The following is a 27405-nucleotide window of genomic DNA, read 5'->3' as shown; positions in this document are numbered from 1 at the left end:
TGATGTTCATTTAAAAATTCATCTGTAGGGAGAGAAGTTTTAAAAGATTTTTTACATTTACTAGAAGGAGAAATAACAGACATAGCCTTCTTTATGGATTCAGAAACAAAATCTCTTATATTATCAGGAACATTCTGCACCTTAGATGTTGAGGGAACTGCAACAGGCAATGGTACTTTACTAAAGGAAATATTATCTGCTTTAACAAGTTTGTCATGACAATCAATACAAACAACAGCTGGAGAAATAGCTACCAAAAGTTTACAGCAGATACACTTAGCTTTGGTAGATTCAGCACTTGACAGCAATTTTCCTGTAGTATCTTCTGGCTCAGATGCAACGTGAGACATCTTGGAATATGTAAGAGAAAAAACAACATATAAAGCAAAATTGATCAAATTCCTTAAATGACAGTTTCAGGAATGGGAAAGAATGCCAAAGAACAAGCTTCTAGCAACCAGAAGCAATAAAAAATGAGACTTAAATAATGTGGAGACAAAAGCGACGCCCATATTTTTTCGCGCCAAATAAGACGCCCACATTATTTGGCGCCTAAATGCTTTTTGGCGCCAAAAATGACGCCACATCCGGAACGCCGACATTTTTGGCGCGAAATAACGTCAAAGAATGACGCAACTTCCGGCGACACGTATGACGCCGGAAACGGAAATAGAATTTTTGCGCCAAAAAAGTCCGCGCCAAGAATGACGCAATAAAATGAAGCATTTTCAGCCCCCGCGAGCCTAACAGCCCACAGGGAAAAAGTCAAATTTTAAGGTAAGAAAAAATGGTCAAATCAAAATGCATTATCCCAAATATGAAACTGACTGTCTGAAAATAAGGAAAGTTGAACATTCTGAGTCAAGGCAAATAAATGTTTGAATACATATATTTAGAACTTTATAAACAAAGTGCCCAACCATAGCTTGGAGTGTCACAGAAAATAAGACTTACTTACCCCAGGACACTCATCTACATATAGCAGATAGCCAAACCAGTACTGAAACGAGAATCAGCAGAGGTAATGGTATATATAAGAGTATATCGTCGATCTGAAAAGGGAGGTAAGAGATGAATCTCTACGACCGATAACAGAGAACCTATGAAATAGACCCCTTAGAAGGAGATCACTGCATTCAAATAGGCAATACTCTCCTCACATCCCTCTGACATTCACTGCACGCTGAGAGGAAAACCGGGCTCCAACTTGCTGCGGAGCGCATATCAACGTAGAATCTAGCACAAACTTACTTCACCACCTCCATCGGAGGCAAAGTTTGTAAAACTGAATTGTGGGTGTGGTGAGGGGTGTATTTATAGGCATTTTGAGGTTTGGGAGACTTTGCCCCTCCTGGTAGGAATGTATATCCCATACGTCACTAGCTCATGGACTCTTGCTAATTACATGAAAGAAAACATAATTTATGCTTACCTGATAAATTTATTTCCCTTGTAGTGTAGTCAGTCCACGGGTCATCCATTACTTATGGAATATATCTCTTCCTAACAGGAAGCTGCAAGAGGATCACCCAAGCAGAGCTGCTATATAGCTCCTCCCCTCACATCTCATATTCAGTCATTCGACCAAAGCAGACGAGAAAGGAGAAACCATAGGGTGCAGTGGTGACTGGAGTTTAATTAAAATTTAGATCTGCCTTAAAGACAGGGCGGGCCGTGGACTGACTACACTACAAGAGAAATAAATTTATCAGGTAAGCATAAATTATGTTTTCTCTTGTTAAGTGTAGTCAGTCCACAGGTCATCCATTACTTATGGAATACCAATACCAAAGCTAAAGTACACGGATGAAGGGAGGGACAAGGCAGGAACATTAAACAGAAGGAACCACTGCCTGAAGTACCTTTCTCCCAAAAATAGCCTCCGAAGAAGCAAAAGTGTCAAATTTGTAAAATTTTGAAAAAGTGTGAAGTGAAGACCAAGTTGCAGCCTTGCAAATCTGATCAACAGAGGCCTCATTTTTAAAGGCCCAGGTGGAAGCCACAGCTCTAGTAGAATGAGCTGTAATCCTTTCAGGAGGCTGCTGTCCAGCAGTCTCATAGGCTAAACGTATTATGCTACGAAGCCAAAAAGAGAGAGAGGTAGCCGAAGCCTTTTGACCTCTTCTCTGTCCAGAGTAAACGACAAACAGGGAAGAAGTTTGACGAAAATCTTTAGTTGCCTGCAAATAGAACTTCAGGGCACGGACTACGTCCAGATTATGCAAAAGTCGTTCCTTCTTTGAAGAAGGGTTAGGACACAGTGATGGAACAACAATCTCTTGATTGATATTCTTGTTAGTAACTACCTTAGGTAAGAACCCAGGTTTAGTACGCAGAACTACCTTGTCTGAATGAAAAATCAGATAAGGAGAATCACAATGTAAGGCAGATAACTCAGAGACTCTTCGAGCCGAGGAAATAGCCATCAAAAACAGAACCTTCCAGGATAACAGCTTGATATCAATGGAATGAAGGGGTTCAAATGGAACGCCTTGAAGAACGTTAAGAACTAAGTTTAAGCTCCACGGCGGAGCAACAGTCTTAAACACAGGCTTAATCCTAGCTAAAGCCTGACAAAAAGCCTGAACGTCTGGAACTTCAGCCAGACGTTTGTGTAGAAGAATAGACAGAGCAGAAATCTGTCCCTTTAACGAGCTAGCAGATAAGCCCTTTTCTAAACCCTCTTGTAGAAAGGACAATATCCTAGGAATCCTAACCTTACTCCATGAGTAACTCTTGGATTCGCACCAATATAAATATTTACGCCATATCTTATGGTAAATTTTTCTGGTAACAGGCTTCCTAGCCTGTATTAAGGTATCAATAACCGACTCCGAGAAGCCACGCTTTGATAGAATCAAGCGTTCAATCTCCATGCAGTCAGCCTCAGAGAAATTAGATTTGGATGGTTGAAAGGACCCTGAATTAGAAGGTCCTGTCTCAGAGGCAGAGACCACGGTGGACAGGACGACATGTCCACTAGGTCTGCATACCAGGTCCTGCGTGGCCACGCAGGCGCTATCAGAATCACCGAAGCTCTCTCCTGTTTGATCTTGGCAATCAAACGAGGAAGCATCGGGAATGGTGGAAACACATAAGCCATGTTGAAGACCCAAGGGGCTGTCAGAGCATCTATCAGCACCGCTCCCGGGTCCCTGGACCTGGATCCGTAACAAGGAAGCTTGGCGTTCTGGCGAGACGCCATGAGATCCAGATCTGGTTTGCCCCAACGATGAATCAGTTGAGCAAAGACCTCCGGATGAAGTTCCCACTCCCCCGGATGAAAAGTCTGGCGACTTAGAAAATCCGCCTCCCAGTTCTCCACGCCTGGGATGTAAATCGCTGACAGGTGGCAAGAGTGAGACTATGCCCAGCGAATTATCTTTGAGACTTCCAACATCGCTAGGGAACTTCTGGTTCCCCCTTGATGGTTGATGTAAGCCACAGTCGTGATGTTGTCCGACTGAAATCTGATGAACCTCAGAGTTGCTAACTGAGGCCAAGCTAGGAGAGCATTGAATATTGCTCTTAATTCCAGAATATTTATTGGGAGGAGTTTCTCCTCCTGAGTCCATAATCCCTGAGCCTTCAGGGAGTTCCAGACTGCGCCCCAGCCTAGAAGGCTGGCGTCTGTTGTTACAATCGTCCAATCTGGCCTGCGAAAGGTCATCCCCTTGGACAGATGTGGCCGAGAAAGCCACCATAGAAGAGAATCTCTGGTCTCTTGATCCAGATTTAGTAGGGGGGACAAATCTGAGTAATCCCCGTTCCACTGACTTAGCATGCACAATTGCAGCGGTCTGAGATGCAGGCGCGCAAATGGTACTATGTCCATTGCCGCTACCATTAAGCCGATTACTTCCATGCACTGAGCTACTGACGGGTGTGGAATGGAATGAAGGACACGGCAAGCATTTAGAAGTTTTGATAACCTGGCCTCTGTCAGGTAAATTTTCATCTCTACAGAATCTATAAGCGTCCCTAGAAAGGGAACCCTTGTAAGTGGTAATAGAGAACTCTTTTCCACGTTCACCTTCCACCCATGCGACCTCAGAAATGCCAGAACTATCTCTGTATGAGACTTGGCAGTATGAAAACTTGACGCTTGTATCAGAATGTCGTCTAGGTACGGAGTCACCGCTATGCCTCGCGGTCTTAGTACCGCCAGAAGTGAGCCCAGAACTTTTGTAAAGATTCTTGGAGCCGTAGCTAATCCGAAGGGAAGAGCTACAAACTGGTAATGCCTGTCTAGGAAAGCAAATCTTAGGTACCGATAATGATCCTTGTGAATCGGTATGTGAAGGTAGGCATCCTTTAAGTCCACTGTGGTCATGTACTGACCCTCTTGGATCATGGGAAGGATGGTTCGAATAGTTTCCATTTTGAATGATGGAACTCTTAGGAATTTGTTTAGGATTTTTAAGTCCAAGATTGGTCTGAAGGTTCCCTCTTTCTTGGGAACCACAAATAGATTTGAATAGAATCCTTGCCCGTGTTCCGTCCGCGGAACTGGGTGGATCACCCCCATTAGTAAGAGGTCTTGTACACAGTGTAGAAACGCCTCTTTCTTTATTTGGTTTGCTGATAACCTTGAAAGATGAAATCTCCCTCGTGGAGGAGAAGTTTTGAAGTCCAGGAGATATCCCTGAGATATGATCTCCAACGCCCAGGGATCCTGGACATCTCTTGCCCAAGCCTGGGCGAAGAGAGAAAGTCTGCCCCCCACTAGATCCGTTTCCGGATAGGGGGCCCTCTCTTCATGCTGTCTTAGGGGCAGCAGCAGGTGTCTTGGCCTGCTTGCCCTTGTTCCAGGACTGGTTAACTTTCCAGCCCTGCCTGTAACGAGCAACAGCTCCTTCCTGTTTTGGAGCGGAGGAAGTTGATGCTGCTCCTGCCTTGAAGTTACGAAAGGCACGAAAATTAGACTGTTTGGCCTTTGATTTGGCCCTGTCCTGAGGTAGAGCATGGCCCTTACCTCCCGTAATGTCAGCTATAATTTCTTTCAAGCCGGGCCCGAATAAGGTCTGCCCTTTGAAAGGAATATTAAGCTTAAAATTAAGATAAAATTTAGATTTAGAAGTCACGTCAGCTGACCACGATTTAAGCCATAGCGCTCTGCGCGCTTGGATGGCGAATCCGGAGTTCTTAGCCGTAAGTTTAGTTAAATGTACGACGGCATCAGAAACAAATGCGTTAGCTAGCTTAAGTGCTTTAACACACCGGTACCGCATAGTATTTATCCAACCTACATAATTTTTCTGGAATTGCAACCGTGTTACAATCATTCAGAGCCGCTAATACCTCCCCTAGCAATATGCGGAGGTTCTCAAGCTTAAATTTAAAATTAGAAATCTCTGAATCCAGTCTCCCTGGATCAGATCCGTCACCCACAGAATGAAGCTCTCCGTCTTCATGTTCTGCAAACTGTGACGCAGTATCTGACATGGCTCTCACCTCATCCGCGCGCTCTGTCCTTAACCCAGAGCTATCGCGCTTGCCTCTTAATTCTGGCAATTTAGATAATACTTCTGTCATAACAGTAGCCATGTCTTGTAAAGTGATTTGTAAGGGCCTCCTTGATGTACTTGGCGCCACAAAATCACGCACCTCCTGAGCGGGAGGCGAAGGTACTGACACGTGAGGAGAGTTAGTCGGCATAACTTCCCCCTCGTTGTCTGGTGATAATTTCTTTACATGTAAAGATTGACTTTTATTTAAAGTAACATCAATGCAATTAGTACACAAATTTCTATTGGGCTCCACATTGGCCTTTAAACATAGTGAACAAAGAGATTCATCTGTGTTAGACATGTTTAAACAGACTAGCAATGAGACTAGCAAGCTTGGAAATACTTTTCTAAATAAATTTATAAGCAATATAAAAAACGCTACTGTGCCTTTAAGAAGCACAAAAAGCTGTCACAGTTGAAATAACAATGAACCAAAATAGTTATAGCAACCAATTTTTCACAGTAAATGTATTAAGTTAGCAAAGGATTGCACCCACCAGCAAATGGATGATTAACCCCTTAATACCCAAAAACGGATAACAATTTAATAATTAACGTTTTTATCACAGTCAAAACACACTGTCACAGGTCTGCTGTGACTGATTACCTCCCTCAAAATGAATTTTGAAGACCCCTGAGCTCTCTAGAGACGATCTGGATCATGGAGGATGAAGTAGACAGATTGTGACTGAATTTTTACTGCGCAAAAAAGCGCTAAAATAGGCCCCTCCCACTCATATTACAACAGTGGGGAAGCTCAGATAACTGTTTCTATGCAGAAAACAAAGATGGCCATGTGGTAAAAATCATGCCCCAAGAAGTTTTATCACCAAGTACCTCACAAAAAACGATTAACATGCCAGTAAACGTTTTAAACATACATTTGAAAAGTTATGAATTGTTATTAATAAGCCTGCTACCAGTCGCTTTTACTGCAGTTAAGGCTCATACATTATTTCAGTATTAACAGTATTTTCAGAATCAATTCCATTCCTTAGAAAAATACATTCAGTGTACACAGACTCATCAGCCTAATACCAGTCGCTATCACTGCATTTAAGGCTGAACTTACTTTACATTGGTTTCAGCAGTATTTTCTCAGTCAATTCCATTCCTCAGAAAAATAATTTACTGCACATACCTCATTTGCAGGGGGGCCCTGCATGCTATTCCCCTTTTCTGAAGTTACCTCACTCCTGAGATGAGAACAGCCAGTGGATCTTAGTTACGTCTGCTAAGATCATAGAAAACGCAGGCAGATTCTTCTTCTAATACTGCCTGAGAACAAACAGCACACTCCGGTGCCATTTAAAATAACAAACTTTTGATTGTAGAAATAAACTAAGTTAAAAAACACCACAGACCTCTCACAGCGACCTATCTTTAGTTAGGCTGCAAGAGAATGACTGAATATGACATGTGAGGGGAGGAGCTATATAGAAGCTCTGCTTGGGTGATCCTCTTGCAGCTTCCTGTTAGGAAGAGATATATTCCATAAGTAATGGATGACCCGTGGACTGACTACACTTAACAAGAGAAATGCAGTTACACTAACGAAATTTTTACAGTGTATGTAATAAGTTAGCAGAGCATTGCACCCACTTGCAAATGGATGATTAACCCCTTAATACCAAAAACGGAATAACAAAAACGTTTTTTTAAAGAGTCACAACTGCCACAGCTCTACTGTGGCTTTTTACCTCCCTCAATACGACTTTTGAAGCCTTTTGAGCCCTTCAGAGAAGTCCTGGATCATGCAGGAAGAAGCTGGATGTCTGTGTCTGTAATTTTTGCTGTGCAAAAAAACGCTAAAATAGGCCCCTCCCACTCATATTACAACAGTGGGAAGCCTCAGGGAACTGTTTCTAGGCAAAATTCAAGCCAGCCATGTGGAAAAAAACTAGGCCCCAATAAGTTTTATCACCAAACATATGTAAAAAACGATTAAACATGCCAGCAAACGTTCTAAAATACACTTTTATGTATCTCTATTAATAAGCCTGATACCAGTCGCTATCACTGCATTTAAGGCTTTACTTACATTACTTCGGTATCAGCAGCATTTTCTAGCAAATTCCATCCCTAGAAAAATATTTTAACTGCACATACCTTATTACAGGAAAACCTGCACGCTATTCCCCCTCTGAAGTTACCTCACTCCTCAGAATATGTGAGAACAGCAAAGGATCTTAGTTACTTCTGCTAAGATCATAGAAAACGCAGGCAGATTCTTCTTCTAAATACTGCCTGAGATAAACAGTACACTCTGGTACCATTTAAAAATAACAAACTTTTGATTGAAGAAATAAACTAAGTATAAAACACCACAGTCCTCTTACGACCTCCATCTTAGTTGAGAGTTGCAAGAGAATGACTGGATATGGCAGTGAGGGGAGGAGCTATATAGCAGCTCTGCTGTGGGTGATCCTCTTGCAACTTCCTGTTGGGAAGGAGAATATCCCACAAGTAATGGATGATCTGTGGACTGGATACACTTAACAAGAGAAATAAGAATTATATTCTGCATATTTGTGTCTCTTTTGCAAATTGCATTGTAGTTTCAATAAGTGTGTGTGTGTGTGTGGGCATTGCCTGAACCTCTCTTAAAAACTCATTATATTCTACACCTGCAGTTCTCTCACCAGCTGTAAAGGCAGAATTGGGCTAAAAGAGTCTGCTCCCAGGTGGCGATCTGCCAAAGAACAAGCTACTGAGCAGTTGTCCCTTCCTGGTTGTACTCTTCTGTGATGGTGAACCTTAATATCATTTTGCCATCTGGTGGATTTTTCAGTAAATTACACTTTTCTCCCTGAAGCCTCCTTGTTTGACGTAAACACATTGATATTTTTATATAAAATGTTTAATTATGCATAACAAAAAAAAATTCTAATTCTCAGAACTTAAACTGCACCTTACTGACTTCTCAAGGCTTACCCTGATGTAGGTTAAAACATTATTAATTTTGTCTTGAGATTTGTGGTCCTCTAATAAAGATTTGTCACTTTTTTAAAAGGGACATTCCAGTCAAAATATAAATGCACATAAATTAATTACATCTTTGAATAAAAACATATTTGTAATATACATGTATTAGCAAAAATGTTTCAAGTAAAAGTTAACACTGTTTTGGTGTTAACATTTTTTTCTGCACGTGCATGTGAAGCAAAGCTAGATATTCTCAGTGCACCAGCATTTAAAATACTGCAGTTGCTCAGAGCATCAGTGGGTCTTGTATTATGTCAGCAACTAACAAACTGAGACTTTACCAGATGGTACAAGCATCTTAGGCTCTCTGAGCAAGTGCTGTATTCAAAATGCTGGTCCACGGTGCATACTTAAATACACTTCTCCAACAGCTATAACTCTTACTGGAAGCGTTTTTGTATATTACAAAAAATTTCCGTCTATTCAAAACAAATGTATTCATGTGGATTCCAATTTTGGCTGGAATGTCCCTTTAAGTTGTAGTGCTTCAGAGGTGCTGGACTCTAATTCTGTTTATTACTGTAACCCTGTTATATATCTGTCCCTAATAACAACTGCAAACCAATGCACTCTGTACTAACATAGTCGGGGCTAGCCTATTTGTCTGCATACTAAATGGTACATAATGGTGGATGGCGTTTGGCTATTGAGAATTGCATTAAAAAGGAGGTTAATGTGTTTTAAAAATGTCAAAGCTTGGCTGATATGTAGCAATACATCAGAAATATCTTGTAATTAAAATGTGTTTACTATCCCTTTACAGGTGAAGTTAGTTCAAAATACACAGTACACTTATTAAAGTGAATGTCAATTTTTGATGCTAAAGTCAGTTCCCGGTTTTAAAAAATTTGATTAAAAACAGGGGCACTTTAATTCATCAAAATTTACATTTCACTCCTGTTGTGAAAAAAAAACACCATAACTTTTAATCTTCACAGCAGCTCCAGCTTCCTCAGAAATGATGGATAGGTCATCCTCCAATCACGGCTTCCCCCCTGGGGGAATCAGTGTCTGATTCAATACCATGATTGGAGGAAGCCAGATTCCTCATTTTAGACCCAGGAAGAGGCTTTGCGACAGGTGGAGTAAGCTGGAGCTGCTGAGAAGATTAAAAGGTAAGTTTTTTTTTTCTCAACAGGAGTGAAATGTAAATTTTGATGAATTAAAGTGCCCCTGTTTTTAATCGAATTTTTAAAAACCGGGCACTTTAGCATCAAAATTTACATTCACTTTAAGCCAACAGAAAAGCAATTATGCACTTAAAGGGACAGTAAACCTCAAAAATAATGTTATATAATTCTGCACATAGTGAAGAATTATATAACATTATATTAGCCTCATCTTTATAAAACGTAATATTCCCTTTGAATTTAAAAAAAACAAAAAACGGCTGTTTTACAGACCCGCTCTCTGCTGAGTGGGTCTGTTTTTTTTACACATCGCATCGGGCCAGCTGTATAGTCACAGCCCGGCCCAACCGCGCCATAACACTAAGTGCAGCTCGCTCCTGCTCTGTCTGACAGCAGGAGCGAGCTGCTCTTAGTGTTATGGTGCGGCCGGGCCTGGCTGTGACTATACAGCTGGCCCGATGCGCTGTGTGAATAAAACAGACCCGCTCAGAAGAGCACAGAGAGCGGGTCTGTAAAACAGCCGGGTTTTTTTTAAATTCAAAGGGAATATTAAGTTTTATAAAGATAAGGCTAATATAATGTTATATAATTCTGCACTATGTGCAGAATTATATAACATTATTTTTAAGGTTTACTGACACTTTAAGGGTTCCTTTCCTTGCTATAAATGCAAGGCATGTAAACACGTCCTTAAAACAATCATTTACACAACCAAAGAAAAATTCACAGTAAACCAAATGATCCGGTGTAAGGATAAAGGTAATATATACCTATTAGAATGCTCATGTGGATTGCAGTATGTAGGACAAACATGCAGACCCCTTAGAGACCGGATTAGAGAGCACCTCCTCAAAATAGAAGGAAACAAAGATGAAGTTCCTCTATATAAGCTCTTAAATTTATGGGTCTGCAAAAATTATATAAAAACTGGAGAGGCGGAAATTTTGAAGAAAAAAAAAGATTCTCCTAAATGAATGCAAATGGATTTTTGAATTAGACTGCATTTATCGCAAGGGTTTAAATGCAGACTTTGAAGTAACACATCTTCTGTAGATATGAGCAAATAAGCCGTTTATTTCTCATGCATCACCATACTCTTATTTTGGAGTTTCAGCACATAGTGTACGCAAGCATGTTTCTATATATATTTCTATCAGGAATTTCTTGTTTGCAATTTTTTATCTATATTTCACTTTACATTTACTTTTAGATCCAAGGTTTTATTTGTTATGGCTGACATATTCTCAATTTGTGCAGCTCTATACTGTATTATTTATATGTATACTTAACCATTGATAATCATTCCAGACATACAGTATATCCATAAATACTTTAGTCTTAAGGTTTTTTTCTTATACATATGCCTCACAAAATAATTATTTGTAGCTGATCCTTTATGAGCTCCTCATATAGACTCTACCACACATATCATTTTTTAATTCTTTATTTTTATATTTCTATATACACCTGGTTCTGCATATCATGTCAAAATATGTAAAAGTGTGTCTTCACCTCACTCGGGCTGATTTTTCAATGATATATATATATATATATATATATATATATATATATTTAATATACATATTCTTATTAACTTTACTAATTATCATTTTCTCTGATATATAAATAATAAACACATTCATTGTCTATATATGTATATATACTGCATTTTGTCCAATATTCCTCAGTCTTTTACAAAGGGTTAACTATACATTTTATCATCATTTTTAACTGTTAGTTTTAGTAATATATACACATGGATGCACATATATATACTTTTTAATAAGACAGAATACAATTGTTTCAATCCTAACATTGTGGAAAAAAATCCCATCAATAGTCAATATATTTTTTTAGATATTAATTTATGTATTTTTTTTAGTCATCTATACCTTTTTAGTAAGTAACTTATGCAAGATTATGTATATGAACTTCTTACGTGTTATTGCGAATAAGGACCAATTTAATACTGTATAACCTTTATTAAATTATCTGGTACTTATCGTTACAATTGCTATTCTGTGCATATCAGTCATGTTCCCATTAACAAAGTACATACAGAATATTTATTATTAATACTCTATATAGACGACTAGGTTTTAATATATCAGTAAATTTCTTTTATGTCATATTACATAAGTAACTTTAGGCTGCCGCTACAGTTGGTTTATTCTATCTTGCTCACAATAAAAATGGCAGCTTTTGAGTCCGGCTAGCCCACATAACAGACCCCGTGGCAATACGTCACAGCATCAACCCAACATTTTTGAATCTGCCAAAGAGGCAGTACATTACGAACATTTACAGTGTCTTTATACTTAGAGAACAACGAAAACACTTTCACCGACACGTTATCATATACACCATACAGCGTTACCTTTGACACACCCCTCAGTTTTTTGATAGGCTAATTAAGTCTTTAAATACTCTCACACAACTAGGAGCTGGTATAGTCTTGAAAAAGGCCTTGTTGTAGGCCGAAACACGTTGACCCCCACACACACTATTCTGACATACCAGCCCAAGTTTCACAAGGTGAGCACACTTCAGTAGCAATTCTGTTTGTTCTACAGTTTTTGGTGCACCTGTCCCCTTTTTTTCCCTTGCAGGTAATACATACGTCCCAGATTTTCCATAACGGACCAGTGTATTCCGTGTATTCTCTCCTTTCTTTTGGAAAAGAAAAATATCCATAATATTATCTGAATCTTTTTCATGATATTACACAACCTACATTTTAAAGAGATACTGTTTAACTTCATTGAACATTTTTGTTTATTTGGACATACCAGTTCATTTGGACATAATATTGACAAATTTTTATTGACATAACCATATTGCAGCAGCATTTTTTTCATGTTTCTTTTATATTTCTTACATCTTGGCCATGATATTAAATCTGTTCCCCAAATGGATTTGTTCCTTTAATGGATGCACATCGCTAGTATTGGTTTTAACTTTCTAATCAAATGTTCATTTAACCTGTGTGTATTAAACTGTTTAATGGAATATACATTTTAAGACTGTGTAACTATTCTCTTATCTAGAGGCTTTAAAGCACTTTGTAATCTCTTTTTTCACCACTTTGTAGCAATATTCTATAGCTTTCAGCAGCACTTTGTTTCTTTTTGTAGCACTTTGTCAGTAATATTTTGTAGCATTCCACATCGCTTTGTAGTGGTTTGCAGCACTCTGTAACTTTTTGCAGCACTTTGTTAGCAATATTTTGAAACATCTCGCAGCACTTTGTAACCTTTTTTAGCATTCTGTAGCTTTTTGTAACATTTTGCAACACACTATAGCTTTCCCAAGTACTTTCTAAAACTTAGCCACCTTTGTATGGCAGCTACCACATTTATTAATCTAAGTGTGTAAATGATACTAGCTAATTGCAGTCCTTCATAGCTTTCCGTTTAGAATAGTGCTTATGATTCCTGCAAACGCTTTATACACTACATAGCCTTTCACAGCACTTTGTAGCACCTAATTGGTATCTTGCCGCGCCCTCCCCCCCCCAGGGTGGCGCTCCTTATACTTATTAACTACTACACTAAGAACGATTTTGTTAGGTAATCGTTTACCTTAGTGAGCCTGTGCGTTCTTTCATTTGGAGCGGATCTCTATACATTTGTATCAGAAAAGTAATTACGCATAACTAGAATAAAATATAAATTAAAACTGTTTATCTTGTTTTTGCTTCAAACAGAGAATTTATATTAGTGCTGGATGCTCGCCAGATAACCGCCTCCTACCCCCTTGAGATTCTGCATTAGAGACTGTTTCAATACTTTCTAAGGGGATCAGCTCCATCTCTCTGGGACTCCGCTTCTGTCTGCAAAAATATTTCACTCCAGCCTGGAGAGTTTTGGAGAATTGGTCCCAAAGTCTTTTAATGGAACTATTATTTATTTGTTATATGTACAATATAAAGGAAAAACCAGCATGTCCCTCTTGAAGATATTTTCATGAACTACAAAATGATTCTTCAGAACATTTCCAAGTCTGCATCACGTATTCTCTCGGAAAAAGGCCACGTTTAACAAGGTATCTGTAAAGAAAAGTAATAAAGGCTTTCAGGTAACTGGAGGCTTTCAATATACAATTGCCTTTAAATTCATACATAAAGACAAGACAATCCAGCATTCGAACCCTCTTGTAGGATATGCACGCTCCCCTGATTACTGCATAAATCACGAAAAACAGTACCAAAAGTTAAAATGAGGACTTTTGTTTTAATACTAACAACTTAAATTTAAAATATCTGCTACAAATATTACAATTTTATGTTTTTATCAAGCAGTTTACAAATGTGTGCATATATATAATTTTTTTTTTAAAGGAGACAAATCCCTAATTTAAAGATAGTCAAAATTAAACTTTCACAATTCAAATAGAGCATTCCATTTTAGACAAATTTCCAATTTACACTTCTTATGAATTTTGTTTAATTTCCTGGGTATCCTCTAGGTACTCCTAGGTAGCTCTGGAGAAGCTGATGATTGGTTGATGTGCATTTTTGCCTTTGGTCAGTGGCTCACTTGATGTGTTCAGCTAGCTCCCATTAGTGTGCTGCACTCCTGAGCATACTCAAGTTCACTCTTAAACAAGAGATACCAAGAAAACAATTCATTAAAATTTAAATTTTGACTTATCTGCCCTTCTTAGCAAACAGGTTGCAACAAATATTGCATGAAGATCTGTGAGACCAGTTATGCTCATTATTTTCTTGTTACCATACTAGCTGGAAACATTTTAAAAATAAATTATGCTGACCTGATCATTTCATTTCCATCGTGGGGAGGAAAATCCACGGCTACATTCATTACTTTTGGGAAAATAAGAACCTGGCCACCAGGATTAGGCAAAGACACCCCAGCCAAAGGCTTAAATACCTCCCGCACTCCCCTCATCCCCACAAGGGAACAAGGAACAGTAGGAGAAATATCAGGGTATAAATACTGCCAGAAGATAAATTCATTTTAGGTCCACCCACCGGAGTTACGGGTGGGAGGCGTGGACTCTCCTCCCCACGATGGAAATGAAATTATCAGGTAAGCATAATTTATGTTTTCCATCTAAAGGGGAGGAGAGTCCACGGCTTCATTACTTTTGGGAAACATATACCCAAACTTTAGAGGACACTGAATGAAACTGGGAGACCCTAATCTGAGGACACCAGAGCCTGTAAAAACCTGTCTCCAAAAAACAGCTTCCGCAAAAGCAAAAACATAACATTTGTAAAAGTGTGTAAGGAGGACCAGGTAGCCGCCTTACAAATTTGCTCCATAGAGGCCTCATTCTTGAAGGCCCAAGACGAATCCACAGCTCTAGTTGAATGAACAGTGATCCTCATAGGCCAAACGAATAAAGCTCCTCAACCAAAAGGACAAAAAAAAAAGTAGAAGAGGCCCTCAGCCCCTTGCGCTTCCCGGAATACACCACAAAGAGAGATGTAGATGTATGAAATCCTTTGTAGCCTGAAGATAGAACTATATGGGCCGAACCACATCCAGATTATGAAGTAACCTCTCCTTAGAAGAAGGGTTAGGACACAAAGAAGAAAGGAACAATTATTTCCTGATTGATGTTACCATTAGACACCACCTTGGGTAGAAACCACCGGTGCGAAGAACAGCCTTAACCGCATGAAAGACCAGATAAGGAGGCTCGAATTGCAAGGTAGCCAGCTCAGATACTCTGCGTGCCGATGCAATGGCCAACAGAAATATAACCTTTTAGGACAGAATCTTAATGTCAATAGAATTCATAGGCTCAAACGGAACCGTTTGCAATACCTTAAGGACCAAGTTTAAGCTCCATGGGGTAGCAGACTGCCTAAAAACAGGTCTGATTCTAGACAGAATCTTAAAAAAAGAATGAATGTCAGGAAGCTCAGCGAGTCTCCAGTGCAACAAGACTGATAAAGCTGAAATCTGTCCTTTTAAGGGACTGGGGGCAAGACCCTTCTCCAAACCCTCTTGGAGAAAAGACAGAATCCTGGATACCTTCACCTTTCACCTTGTGCCAAGGGTATCCCTGTTTCTCACACCAGGACAAGTAAGTCCTTCACACCTTATGGTAGATGTGACGAGTGACTGGCTTCCTTGCCTGAACTAGATTGTCAATCACACTTTCAGAAAAAACTCTCTTGGATAAGACTAAGCGTTCCATCTCCATGCAGTTAGCCACAGAGAAATGAGATTTTGATGTTGAAAGGGACCCTGTTCCAGCAGATCCCTGCGACAGGGTAGCGTCCATAGCGGAGAGGATGATATCCCCACGAGATCCGCAAACCACATCCCCCGCTACCACAAAGGAGCAATCAGGATGGCCGAAGCTCGCTCCTGCTTGATTTGTGCCACGACACGAGGTAGAAGTGGTAATGGTGGAAAAATGTAAGCTAGGCTGAATCCCCAAGGCACCACTAAGGCATCTATCAGCTCTGCCTGGGGATCCCTCGACTTTGACCCGTATCGGGGTAGCTTGCAAATGAAACTGGACGCCATGAGATCTCCGGCGTTCCCCAAATCTCCGCAAACACTTTGGGGTGAAGAGACCATTCCCCCAGATGGAAGGATTGCCTGTTGTTGGGAAAGTCCGCTTCCCAGTTGTCCACACCTGGAATGTGAATCTCTGAGAGCAAACAGCTGTGGGACTCCGCCCATTCCAAAATCCAAGACATCTCCCTTATTGCTAGGGAGCTCCTTGTTTTCCCCTGGTAGTTTATGGAAGCCACCAAGGTAATGTTGTCGGTCTGGAATCTGATGAAGCTGAATGACCCCAGAGGAGGCCACGCCCTCAGAGCATGGTAGATTGCTCGAAGTTCCATAATATTTATCAGAAGCAGAGACTCCACCCGAGTCCATTTTCCTTGTGCCAATCTGGCACCCCAAACAGCTCCCCATCTTGCCAGACATGTGTCCGTGGTCACAATCTCCCAGGAAGGATGTCCCCAGGGAAAAATGCTCCAGACGGATCCACAAAGATAGGGAGTCCCTGGTCCGAGCGTCCATGGATATCCGCTGTGAGAGATCTGAATTGAAGAGGTCTGAGATGGAACCTGGCGAAAAGGATGACATCTATGCTGGAAACCATGAGCCCGATCATCTCCATACACTGAGCCACCGAAGGGTTGAGTAAGGTGGACGCAATCTTCCTGCGTTGTTGATCTGTGAAAAATATTTTCATGGACACAGAGTCTAATATTGTGCCCAGGAACTCCACCCTGTTGCTGGGAACCAGGGAACTCTTTCCTGAATTGATCTTCCAACTGTGAGATTGAAGTAATAAAAGAAGAGCCCTCGAATGATCCTCTGCAAGGCTGAACGACGGCACCTGTACTAGGATGTCATCCAAATATGGCGCCACAGCAATGCACCTGGATCTGGCCACTGCAAGAAGCGCCCCCAGAACCTTTGTGAAGACTCTCTGGGCCATCACCAGGCCGAAGGGAATGGCCACAAACTGGAAGTGTTGGTCCAGAAACGCAAAGCTTAGGGATTTGAAGTGGTCCCTGTGAATTGGAACATGAAGGTAAGCATCCTTCAAGTCTATTGTCATCATGAACTGCCCCTCTTGAACTAGGGGCAGAATAGATCTGATTGTTTCCATTTTGAACGATGGAACAGCCAGAAACTTGTTTATACACTTTAGGTCCAGAATCGTGCGGAACATGTCCTCCTTCTTTGGAACCACAAAGAGATTTGAGGAGTACCCTAGACTCCTTTCTGCTCGGGGTACTGGTACGATAACACCTAGAGAGGAGAGATCCCTCACATAATCTAGGAAACCCTCTCTCTTTTCCGGCCTTGAAGACATGTTTGACAGGAGGAATCTGCCCCTGGGCGGATGGGATCTGAACCCTATCCTGTAACCCTGGGCAACAACCTCCAGAATCCAAGGGCCCTGAACATCCTGCAACCAGGCTTCAGAGGAGACAATATGCCCCCTACTTGGTCTGGAGACCAGTCGGGGGCGGCCCTTCATGCTGAATTAGTCTCAGCGAGCTTCTTGTTCTGACTGGAATTGTTCCAAGACTGAGCAGGTTTCCAAGTTCCCTTGGACTGATCCGCTTTCGCGACGGGTTGCTGGCGCTGGGCCTTGTCCACGCGAAAAGGACGAAAAGTAGATATACTTAAGGCTTCACCTTCTTATCCTGCGGTAGGAAAGCTCCCTTGCCTCCCCGTAATCGTGGATATGATCGAATCCAATCCTCGACCGAACAATCTTTCCTTGAAAAGGCAGGGACAACAGCCTCGAGTAAGAGGTCATGCCAGCAGACCAAGACTTTAGCCACAGAGCCCTGCGAGCTAAATGGAAAATCCTGAAAACCTTTGTGTTCAGGCGAATAATTTGCATATTGGTGTCACAAATTAAAGAATTGTCGACCTTTAACGCCTTAATCTTATCCTGTATCTAATCGATGGAATTCTCCCTCTCAACCATATCACACAGGGATTCACACCAATATGTCGCCACTCCGGCAATCGTGGCTACAGCCGCTGCTGGTTGAAAAACAAACCCTATATATGTTGAAACATTTTCCTCAACATATTTTGTAACTTTTTATCCATGGGCTCTTTAAACGACGAACTATCCTCGAGAGGAATAGTCGTCCTCTTTGCGAGCGTAGAAATGGCACCATCCACCTTAGGGACAGTACCCCACAGGGAACAGTTTCTTAAAGGAAGAAGTAGAAAAGGAAGAACCTAATCGGTCCCATTCATTCTTAATAATATTAGCCATCTTTACCGGAACTGGGAAGGTCTGAGGCACCACCCTGTCCTCGTATACCTTATCAAGCTTAGGAATCGAAGGTTTAACCTGAAGATTCGGATCCGGAACCTCCAGAGTAGCAAGCACTTGCTTTAGAAAAAAAGCGCAAATTCTCCATCCTAAACCTAAAGTCAGGCTCCTCCGCAGCCGGAGGATGAGATGACATGGACTCCGACCCAGAAGGAGCCTCTTCCGAAGAGTCGGAGTGGGCCTCTTCATTGTATGACGCCTCAGATATTTCCATGGGTGTAGACAACCCCGCCATGATACGCCCTACGTTTGCGCTTAGCAGAACGTGGTAAGGCATGGATCACTTTCGATACCGCCATTTTCAGTTGATCCACAAAATCTGACGGCCAACGAATCTCTCCCGTGGGAGTAATGGTTGGACCCTGGGGCACTGCATGTGCACTTGGAGATGAAAGCAGGGAGCGCACCTCCCGGGATGGGGAGCCCTCAGAGGTGGACGGCTCAATAGTACTAGACATCCCTTTAGTTTTAGATGTCGCAACTTTATCAAGGCATGTGGAACACAGTTGAGCAGGCTGATCTACAAGAACCTCCTCACAATACACACAGGAATGAGACTTTGTTAAAGAGGGAGTGTCCTCTAATGCGTCAGAGTCCTCCATGGCTTGCACTTTTATTATGGATTAGACTAGCTTAAAAAACATGCACCTTTATACGCCAATGGCCGGGGCACTCATCACGTCCTATGACCCGGACTACAGAAACCGCTTCGTCTCCTATGCTGCTGATCAACATAGGAAGTAAAAATAACACCCGGTCACCTGGGATGCCTTGCAGGACCGCCCCTGCACTAAGGAGAAAACGCACCAAAATTGGCAGCGCAAATACTCCCGGAAGTCAACCTGAAGTTTCATCATTGCTAGAGACACATCTCGCACATAACACAGCAATAACACAAACATTATTATGTATAAACCCCCCCTGCTCAATAATCCCCACACTAGGAATATTAACCCTTGATTCCATAAGATAAAAGGCGCCACACTATGACCCTGTCTTCTGTGTAATCATAATGTATAAAAAAAAGGAAACAATCTTACAAGAATCAATGCCGTGGAACAGAAACACGACCCTTCAGGTGTGACAGGTAGAAGCATCGCTCCTGACATGGACTTGAGTGCAGAAAGCAGGCAGCAAAACGTGTCAATGCTGATTGCTTGGGGAGCTGAAATATACTCTCCCTGCATCTCTAGACTCTAACTTTCATCCAGGCTCTCACTGAGAGGCTGACAGGAAAAAATTTCAAGTCCTAAGCTATAAAACAGGGGACAATTTTACACTCCACTTCTAATCCCACCCATTACCTGCCCACACCACACCCACTACTCTTTGCAAATATTTAGCCACTGTGAAACACCTTAATGTGCAGTAATTTTTAATAATGTTTTTATTTTCTATCATTACAAATTAAATAATGCTACATACAGTAATAAATTACAAAAAATAAGTGCATAACAGTTATCAACATCAACTAGTGGTTTTGGGGAGACAGCTGGATGGAAAAAGGAAGTTGTTGAACTGAGAGAATGCAGAGTGCATTATTATGTTTCCCTTCTCTCTATTTTTCTCCACTCCCTCCCCTCTTCAATTTTTTATTTTTTACCCTCTCGCTTCTCTTTAAGGCAATATCTTCTCTTTACACTCTTTTTCCTGTCTCATATCTTCTCTATTTCTTTTTTTTCTCTCCACTCTCTCAACTCTTTCTTCTCCACTTTCACGCTTCAAAACCTCTCTCTGCCCCTGTGTATCCATTCAAAAGTAACAGTCTAAGTACTAATGGGGTCCCATCTGCTCTAGAGGAATAAGAGATCCTTGCCCTTTCATGGATATATAATATCCCTTCAGATAATATTTTTAGCTCATAGCGCAAAATGTGTGTCAGTGCTACAGTAGGAGTGTACATATTGCAAATAAAATGTGCTAACTTCACTCACCAACTTTCACTCGCCACAGTTACATTTCCACTCGCCAATGGCTAGCCAACAAGTGGAAATTTTGAGCCCTGGTTATATAATCCATAAATTGTTTAATATCTAGAGAAAAACAGAATTTATGCTTACCTGATAAATTACCTTCTCTTACGGTCTATCCAGTCCACGGATTCATACTTACTTGTGGGATATTCTCAATCCCTACAGGAAGTGGCAAAGAGAGCACACAGCAGAGCTGTCCATATAGCTCCCCTCAGGCTCCGCCCCCCCAGTCATTCGGCCGACGGTTAGGAGAAAAAGGAGAAACTATAGGGTGCAGTGGTGACTGTAGTTAACTAAAATAAATTTAAACCTGACTTAATTGCCAGGGCGGGCCGTGGACTGGATACACCGTAAGAGAAAGTAATTTATCAGGTAAGCATAAAGTCTGTTTTATCTTACATGGTGTATCCAGTCCACGGATTCATCCTTACTTGTGGGATACCAATACCAAAGCTTTAGGACACGGATGAAGGGAGGGAACAAGTCAGGTAACCTAAACGGAAGGCACCACTGCTTGCAAAACCTCTCTCTTAAAAATAGCCTCCGAAGAAGCAAAAGTATCGAATTTGTAAAATTTGGCAAATGTATGCAGTGAAGACCAAGTCGCTGCCTTACAAATCTGTTCAACAGAAGCCTCATTCTTGAAAGCCCATGTGGAAGCCACAGCTCTAGTGGAATGAGCTGTAATTTATTCAGAAGGCTGCTGTCCAGCAGTCTCATAAGCCAATCGGATGATGCTTTTCAGCCAGAAGGAAAGAGAGGTAGCAGTCGCTTTCTGACCTCTCCTCTTACCAGAATAGACAACAAACAAGGATGATGTTTGTCTGAAATCTTAGTTGCTTTTAAATAGAATTTTAAAGCACGAACCACATCAAGATTGTGTAACAGTCGCTCCTTCTTAGAAACTGGATTAGGGCACAGAGAAGGAACAATGATTTCCTGGTTAATATTCTTATTAGAAACCACTTTTGGAAGGAAACCAGGTTTGGTACGCAAAACAACCTTATCTGCACGGAACACCAGATAGGGTGAATTACACTGCAAAGCAGACAATTCAGAAACTCTTTGAGCAGAAGAAATAGCTACCAAAAACAAAACTTTCCAAGATAATAACTTAATATCTATGGAATGCAAAGGTTCAAACTGAACCCCCTGAAGAACTTAAATAACTAAATTTAGGCTCCATGGAGGAGCCACAGGTCTGTAGACAGGCTTGATTCTAACTAGGGCCTGTGCAAACGCCTGAACGTCTGGTACAGCTGCCAGACGCTTGTGTAACAGGATAGACAGAGCAGATATCTGTCCCTTTAAAGGAACTAGCTGACAAATCTTTCTCCAATCCTTCTTGGAGAAAAAACAATATCCTTGGAATCCTAACCTTACTCCACAAGTAACCTTTGGATTCGCACCAACAAAGATATTTCCGCCATACCTTATGGTAAATTTTCCTGGTGACAGGCTTTCTAGCCTGGATCAGAATATCTATAACCGATTCAGAGAACCCACGCTTAGCTAGAATTAAGCGTTCAATCTCCAAGCAGTCAGTTGCAGAGAAACTAGATTTGGATGCTTGAATGGACCTTGAATTAGAAGATCCTGCCTCGATGGCAGTTTCCATGGTGGAGCCGATGACATGTCCACTAGGTCTGCATACCAAGTCCTGTGTGGCCAAGCAGGCGCTATCAGAATTACCGAAGCCTTCTCCTGTTTGATTCTGGCTACTAGCCGACGGAGAAGAGGAAACGGTGGAAAGACATAAGCTAGACTGAATGACCAAGGCGCTACTAAAGCATCTATCAATGCCGCCTTGGGATCCCTGGATCTGGATCCGTAAAGGGGAAGTTTGGTGTTCTGACGGGACGCCATCAGATCCAATTCTGAAATGCCCCATAGCTGGGTTAGCTGAGCAAAGACCTACGGGTGGAGTTCCCACTCCCCCGGATGGAAAGTCTGACGACTCAGATAATCCGCCTCCCAGTTGTCTACTCCTGGGATGTGAATTGCAGATAGATGGCAGGAGTGATCCTCCGTCCATTTGATGATCTTGGTTACTTCCTTCATCGCTAGGGAACTCTTTGTTCCTCCCTGATGATTGATGTACGCTACAGTCGTGATGTTGTCCGACTGAAATCTGAAGAATTTGGCCTCCGCTAGTTGAGGCCATGCCTGGAGCGTATTGAATATCGCTCTCAGTTCCAAAATGTTTATCGGGAGAAGAGATTCTTCCCAAGACCATAGACCCTGAGCTTTGAGAGAGTCCCAGACCGCACCCCAGCCTAACAGACTGGCATCGGTCGTGACAGTTATCCGCTCCAGCCTGCGGAAACTCATTCCCTGAGACAGGTGATCCTGAGACAACCACCAGAGAAGAGTCTCTGGTTTTCTGGTCCATTTGTATTTGAGGAGACAAATCTGCATAATCCCCATTCCACTGTTTGAGCATGCACAGTTGCAGTGGTCTTAGATGAATTCGGGCAAAAGGGACTACGTCCATTGCCACAACCATTAGACCGATTACCTCCATGCACTGAGCCACAGAAGGCCGAGGAATGGAATGAAGAACTCGGCAAGTATTCAAAAGTTTTGACTTCCTGACTTCTGTCAGAAAGATTTTCATTCCTACCGAGTCTATTAGTGTTCCCAGGAAGGGAACCCTTGTGAGCGGGGACAGAGAACTTTTTTCTACGTTCACCTTCCACCCGTGAGACCTTAGAAAGGCCAGAACAATGTCCGTATGAGCCTTTGCTCTGTGAAAAGACAACGCCTGTATTAAGATGTCGTCTAGGTAAGGTGCTACTGCAATGCCCCGCGGTCTTAGTACCACTAGAAGGGAGCCTAGCACCTTTGTGAAAATTCTGGGAGCGGTGGCCAACCCGAAAGGAAGGGCCACGAACTGGTAATGCGTGTCCAGAAAGGCGAACCTTAGGAACTGATGATGATCTTTGTGTATAGGAATATGTAGGTACGCATCCTTTAGATCCACGGTAGTCATATATTGACCTTCCTGGATCATCGGCAAGATTGTCCGAATAGTTTCCATTTTGAAAGATGGAACTCTGAGGAATTTGTTTAGAATTTTTAGATCCAGGATTGGCCTGAAAGTTCCTTCCTTTTTGGGAACTACAAACAGGTTTGAGTAAAATCCCAGCCCTTGTTCTGCAATTGGAACTGGGTGTATCACTCCCATCTTTAGAAGATCCTCGACAAACGAGAAATGTGGAACCTTCCCCTTGGGGGAAGAGTCCTTGAATTCTAGACGATATCCCTGAGAAACAATTTCTAATGCCCAGGGATCTGGAACGTCTCTTGCCCAAGCCTGAGAAAGAAAGTCTGCCCCCTACTAGATCCGCTACCGGATCGGGGGCTACCCCTTCATGCTGTCTTGGCAGCAGGCGCAGGCTTCTTGGCCTGTTTACCCTTATTCCAGCCCTGCAAGGGTTTCCAGGTTGCTTTAGGCTGGGAAGGGTTTCCAGGTTGCTTTAGGCTGGGAAGCGTTACCCTCTTGCTTAGCAGCAGCAGAGGTTGAAGCAGGTCCGCTCCTGAAGTTGCGAAAGGAGCGAAAATTAGCCTTGTTTTTGGCCTTGAACAGTCTATCCTGTGGGAGTGCATGACCCTTCCCCCCAGTGATATCCGCGATAATTTCTTTCAACTCGGGACCAAAAAGGGTCTTTCCCTTGAAAGGAATGTTTAGTAATTTTGTTTTGGACGACACGTCAGCCAACCATGATTTGAGCCAAAGCGCTCTTCGCGCCATAATGGCAAAACCTGAATTTTGCGCCGCTAACTTAGCTAATTGGAAAGCGGCATCAGTGATAAAAGAATTAGCCAGCTTTAAAGCGTGAATTATATCCATGACTTCGTCAGATGAAGTCTCCCTCTGGAGCGACTCCTCCAGCGCCTCAAACCAAAAAGCCGCTGCAGTAGTTACAGGAATAATGCAGGCAATTGGCTGGAGCAGGAAACCTTGCTGAACAAACATTTTCATCAGCAAAACTTCCAATTTTTTATCCATAGGATCTTTGAAAGCACAACTGTCCTCTATTGGTATAGTTGTACGCTTAGCAAGCGTTGAAACAGCTCCCTCTACCTTAGGGACCGTCTGCCATGCGTCCCGCCTGGGGTCGTTTATAGGGAACATTTTCTTAAAGATGGGGGGGGGGGGGGACAAAGGGTACACCTGGTCTCTCCCACTCCCTAGTCACAATATCCGCCACCCTCTTTGGGATCGGAAACGCCTAAGTGTGTACAGGGACCTCTAAAAACCTGTCCATTTTACACAATTTTTCTGGGACCACCATGGGGTCACAATCATCCAGCGTAGCTAAAACCTCCTTAAGCAGGATGCGGAGGTGTTCCAGCTTAAATTTAAACGCTAAGGAATCTGACTCTGCCCGCTGAGAAACTTTTCCTGTGTCAGAAATTTCTCCCTCAGACAGACCATCACTGCCACTTCAGAGTGTTGTGAGGGTACTACAGATAAATTATTCAAAGCTTCCGATTGCTCATCCTCTGTATTTAAAACTGAGCTATCGCGCTTTCTTGGAAAAACTGGCAGTTTGGATAAAAATGCTGCAAGGGAATTATCCATTACTGCTGCTAATTGCTGTAAAGTAATAGGGGCCAATGCGCTAGAGGTACTAGGCATCGCTTGCACGGGCGTAACTGGTGTTGACACATGGGGAGAGGAAGAAGGACTATCCTCGTTACCTTCCATTAAAGAATCATCTTGGGCTACATTTTTAAGTGTCACTGCATGGTCTTTAAAATGCTTAGATGCTTTAGCACACTTTAAACACAAATGCAATGGGGGTACCGCCATGGCTTTTAAACACAAAGAACAGGGTCTATCTGAAGGCTCAGACATGTTTGACAGACTTAGACAGCACTACAATACAGTAAAAAACACTTTTTGAAAAAAAAAAACGTTACTGTGCCTTTAAATAATAAAAAGCACACACTTTTTTACCAAATCACCAAAAAACATCTGATCTTGATGAAATTTTCACCACATGATCCTAATGCTTTGAAATGATTGCACACACATTTTAAAATCAATTAACCCCTTATTGCCCAAACCGGAGCTAAATGAAGCAGGCTACCAGTTTAAAACACTACAGCACGGTGCCACAGTCTCTGCTGTGGCTTTACCTTCCTTAGGGATTATTTGTAGACGAAAATAAGCCTCCCTGGAGTCCTCCCTACAATCTCTGGACTTTACACGTGAAGCTGCATGAAGCTGTCTTGTAAAACAACTGCGCAACTGAGGCACGAAAATGAGGCCCCCTCCCTCTTCATTCCGGAGTAATGGGGCCTTCCTGAGACAGATTAGGTGTCTTACAATATGCCAAGCGTATTAAAACCCCAAAAAGTGTTCCAAACGTCTAACACACTTGAACAAATATGAGATTATACTAATAAAGAAATCGATTTAGCCCATAACAGTGTCCACCAGTATTTAAGCCCTTAACCTAAGCCATCCTTCTATACTGAGTCTCAGAAAATGGCTTACCTTCCCCCATGGGGATTTCTGTCAGTCTTCTAGCATTACCAGGTCTTGTTAGAAAAAAATGACTGAGCATACCTGAAGCAGTTAAGCCTGCAAACTGTTCCCCCCAACTGAAGTTCTTCGGTACTCAACAGTCCTGTGTGGGAACAGCAATGGATTTTAGTTACAACATGCTAAAATCTTTTTCCTCTCAGCAGAAATCTTCATCACTTTCTGCCTCAGAGTAAATAGTACAAACCGGCACTATTTTAAAATAAACTCTTGATTGAAGAAATAAAAACTACAAATCTAACACCACAAACTCTTTACCCTCCCGTGGAGATGCTACTTGTTAGAGCGGCAAAGAGAATGACTGGGGGGGCGGAGCCTTTGGGGAGCTATATGGACAGCTCTGCTGTGTGCTCTCTTTGCCACTTCCTGTAGGGATTGAGAATATCCCACAAGTAAGGATGAATCCGTGGACTGGATACACCATGTAAGAGAAATACATTTAACATAATGAGTACTTTTTGTTCATACTCTTTAATAATGTTAAACTTCTCGTAATATATTATGTTAACATATAAAGTACTGAGGGAATTTTAATGCTTTTTGATTTATGTTCTTAGATTTCATCATATCTGGACATCTTTACCTGGTCACTCGCTAATTTTCATATGTTTGAAGTTTCTGCGCCATCAATATTAAGTTTATAATGTAATAAGGGACAATTGGGTGTAACATGCGCTGTTAACTATAGATGCTGCAAAATTCAATAAAATAATAAAAGAAAGGGGAAGAAAACAAATAAGAGGGTTTGTACCAGTCCAATAATTTTGTTACGGAAGCCAAAAGTACTTAGTATTTAAAGAATTTGTGCAATACCACTTCAGCATACTAACTCCCCCTCCAACAAGACAACAGCCATCCACATAAGATAGGCTTCATTTATCAGGCTGCATTATTTTAGATAAATCACCCTGGATTCAGTCATCTATGGTGATTGACAAGTCCTGCTATTTTGCAGTTGGCTTCACAAAAGCAGGGAGTAGGGCTGCAAAAGCATCTGCTTGTACAATGATAAATCAGATGCTGCCTGCTTGCCCTAAACACAGGCAGACAGATTCTCTACCTGGGAACATTGTCTACCTGCAACACATAACCTCACTTATCTCCAAATAATCCTCTAACTGCCCTCTTCGATCAACCGCTGACCTATGTCTCTCCACTCTCTATTTCTATTTACCTCTCTCGCCTCTAAGACTTCTCACGTGTTGTTAATGTCCTCTAGAACTCTCTACCTAGCTCCATCAAACAATCTCCAACCTTGTATAGTTTCAGCCAATCTTTGAAGTTCAGACTAAGTGCTATTGCATTGTCTTGTTATCTTGCATTTGTTGATTATGAAAATCTACAGTATTGACGGGTCCTTTAAAACTACCCTTACCTGCTGCTCAACTACAATCCATGTGACAAGCTACCCCAAACCTCATGCCTCTGCACCCTTAACCTGTATA

General features: G+C 41.8%; 1 protein-coding gene across 9 annotated transcripts in view; it reads right to left on the bottom strand.

Annotated features, from left to right (window-relative positions):
* Window positions 1–12382: 12382 nt before the first annotated feature.
* The window catches only part of C3H1orf109 (chromosome 3 C1orf109 homolog), a 58248-nt gene continuing 43225 nt past the window's right edge, over window positions 12383–27405 (bottom strand). For all 9 annotated transcript variants that reach the window (XM_053707140.1, XM_053707136.1, XM_053707138.1 and 6 more), the window contains one exon: window positions 12383–13673. In XM_053707140.1, the coding sequence (XP_053563115.1) occupies window positions 13633–13673 (41 nt within the window). In that variant the 3' untranslated portion in view covers window positions 12383–13632. The remainder of the gene's footprint in view (window positions 13674–27405) is intronic.

This window comes from Bombina bombina, chromosome 3 (genome assembly GCF_027579735.1).
Source record: "Bombina bombina isolate aBomBom1 chromosome 3, aBomBom1.pri, whole genome shotgun sequence".
Lineage (NCBI taxonomy): Eukaryota > Metazoa > Chordata > Amphibia > Anura > Bombinatoridae > Bombina > Bombina bombina.
This window is presented reverse-complemented; position numbering and strand designations above follow the sequence as displayed.